At 42.7% G+C, this 2,932-nt stretch overlaps 1 protein-coding gene across 1 annotated transcript; it reads left to right on the top strand.

Annotated features, from left to right (window-relative positions):
- Nucleotides 1–210: 210 nt before the first annotated feature.
- On the top strand, nucleotides 211–2,276 carry LOC118426429 (gastrula zinc finger protein XlCGF8.2DB-like). The gene is made up of 2 exons (XM_035835804.1): nucleotides 211–1,849; nucleotides 2,074–2,276. Exon 1 carries the CDS (start codon nucleotides 214–216, stop codon nucleotides 1,228–1,230), a length of 1,017 nt encoding a protein of 338 aa, XP_035691697.1. The 5' UTR covers nucleotides 211–213; the 3' UTR covers nucleotides 1,231–1,849; nucleotides 2,074–2,276.
- The last annotated feature ends 656 nt before the right edge of the window (nucleotides 2,277–2,932 follow it).

The following is a 2,932-nucleotide window of genomic DNA, read 5'->3' on the forward strand; positions in this document are numbered from 1 at the left end:
CTTTCATGAAAATGGGGGGGGGGGGGGCGTAAAAAAAAAATTTACAAGTGGGTCAGATAAAAACGTCATTACGATCCGATGGGAGTGGAGGCCGGACAGTTATTGTAGCAATTTTGCGCTTTTTTATCAGCAAAAAGAAATGCTGTGGACTGTATCATCCCATTCTTGATTGGGGGGTTCTTTCAAACTTTTTCTCCATATTTTAGGTCAAACATGGCAAAAGCAGGTAATGGGTCTCCCACTGCCGTTCCGCAGGACTTCTGTGATGGGTCTCCTACTGAAGTATTATTGGACAGAGATCCAAGCAAGCTTGAAGACACGTTGGCAGGAACCAAACCCAGTTCGGACAATCAGCCTGAAACATGTACTGGTAATACACCATTCATGTGTGGGGAGTGTGGGCACAGGACAGCTCGGAAGTCTGACTTATCACGACACGTAAGAACTCATACTGGTGATAAACCCTACATGTGTGGGGAGTGTGGGCACAGGACAGCTCGGAAGTCTGACTTATCACGACACGTAAGAACTCATACAGGTGAAAAACCCTTCAAGTGTAACCAGTGTGACTATTCTGCTGCAGCGAAGTTCAATTTGGACAAACATTTATCCAAACATACTGGTGATAAGCCCTACATGTGTGGGGAGTGTGGGAACAGGACAGCTGGGAAGGGTGACTTATCCAAACATATGAGAATCCACACAGGAGAAAAGCCCTACAAGTGTGACCAGTGTGACTATTCTGCTGCACAGAAATCTACTTTGGACCAACATGTTGCCAAGCGCACTGGTGACAAACCCTACATGTGTGGGGAGTGTGGGCTCAGGACAGTAGACAGGGGCCACCTTTCAAGACACATGAAAACTCATACCGGTGAGAAGCCCTACAAGTGTGACCAGTGTGACTATTCTGCTGTGCTGAAAACTAACTTGGACAGACATCTAACCACACACACAGGTGAAAAGCCCTACATGTGTGATAAGTGTGGGTACAGGGCAGCTCAAAGGTCTAGCTTATCCCAACATATGAGAACTCATATGAGCGAAAAACCCTACAAGTGTGACCAGTGTGACTATTCTGCTGCACAAAAAGCCACCTTGCACCAACATATGTCTAAACACACTGGTGATAAGCCCTACATGTGTGGGCAGTGTAGGTATAGGACAGCTCTAAAGGGTGACTTATCCAAACATATGAGAACTCATGCAGGTGAGAAAGTACATGTGTGAGCAGTGTGAGTACCCAGCTCTGGAATCAGATGTCGCCTCGCATCTAGTTAAGCATGCAGATGAGAAACTCTAAATGTGTACATGTATGTGGAACAAAGGGGGAAATGAATGCAAGAACGCTGAGTCCCACGCCAATATCTGGGAATAACTCACAGTTTTAAGGTTCCTTGTTTGTAACCAATCATTTGTTAAGGCTCCTTTGCAACATTCCCCTTTGGAAGGGCCTTAACCTAGGACATAAGTGCTGGAAAAAAGTGAGAAGGCTTATTTGTACTAAAGAGAATCCCTATAGATATGATAACACTGTTCAGCTACTTACTCTTTATCAAGTACAAATGTATTTTATGTTTATGTCAAAGAAATCTACAACAGAGAGGAGCATGCTTTGTTACATGTACTGTAAGTGAAGAATATAACGAGATGGTGTAACTCAATAAGGAAGTCATTTCTGTCAAATCTGATGCAGACTATTCTGACGCCTAATTTTGTATCGACCTACTAGAAATGATAAAGCTGTATTTGCACATCTACTTATTCCCTACCAAGTGTAGTTACTAAGTCTGCACCAAGTATTTTATGTATATTATATCCTAAAGTAAAGCTCGACTTTAGTTAAGAAGTGTCCACAAACTTAGATAACGCTAGTTCACCTTTAACCGCAGGGTAACCTATATCCGTTCTTGTTGAAAACAACCTATATTGGGATATCAAGATGAAGGACGGTGTTTTCAAACTGCAATAGTTTGAAAATATTCAGCAATTTGAAAACATCGTCCAGCGATTTAATATCCCTATATACCCTGTTTGTCAACACAACGGATATAGGGTACCCGACGGATAAAGGTGAACTAGCATTACTGTCATTTTTTTTCTTACTTATTTACTAACCTGTACACTATATATTTGTACACTACTGATTACGCTGTTCCTGGAGTTTTAAACTTTGTAAACAATTGTGAATTAAGCTGGTGTTTAATGTAAGAACACAGTTAAGTCAATACATGCTCATTTCTGACAAGCGAAAATAAAGATAATTGATAAAGCAACAAGCTCCATTCCTTTTCTTCTGTGGCAGATACAGGTTAGGCAACAGCTTTCCAGTCGCTCCAACGGACATTACATAAGAGTAGAGTAGAGTAGAGTAGAGTAGAGTAGAGTACTTTCGGTTGGGTAGGAGACGTGCTCCAATTTGAACCGCTCTTTCGTTTCAGCATACAGTCATTGTTGGTTTATGAGGTTTGTCCAGCGCTCTGTAGTTGAACATGATGGGATGGTTTTCCATGGCTCTGTCTAACCTCGATTTAAAACTATTGACAGTAGGTGCTGTAACTACTTCTTCGGGAAGTGCATTCCACCACGGCACTACTCTGTTGCTAAAAAAGTCGTGTCTTTTGTTGGTGTTTGACAATGGCCTTGATAGACGTAGGCTATGCCCTCTCGTTCTTCCATCCTTCTTGATTTCTGGTATGCATGGCTCGGTGTCGTATAATCCGTGTATGTATTTGTAAGTGTTGATGAGGTCGCCTCTGAGTCTCCTGTACAGTAGGGTAGGGAGTTTAAGGGTTCTAAGCCTTTGCTCGTATGTGAGATCCCTCAGTCCAGGGACTCTCTTAGTTGCGCGTCTTTGAATGTTTTCTATGTTGTCTGCTAGTTTCCAACTCCCAGGAGACCAAATGGGGGCCCCATACTCGACGAGAGGGCG

Source organism: Branchiostoma floridae, chromosome 11 (assembly GCF_000003815.2).
Source record: "Branchiostoma floridae strain S238N-H82 chromosome 11, Bfl_VNyyK, whole genome shotgun sequence".
In the NCBI taxonomy this organism is placed as follows: domain Eukaryota; kingdom Metazoa; phylum Chordata; class Leptocardii; order Amphioxiformes; family Branchiostomatidae; genus Branchiostoma; species Branchiostoma floridae.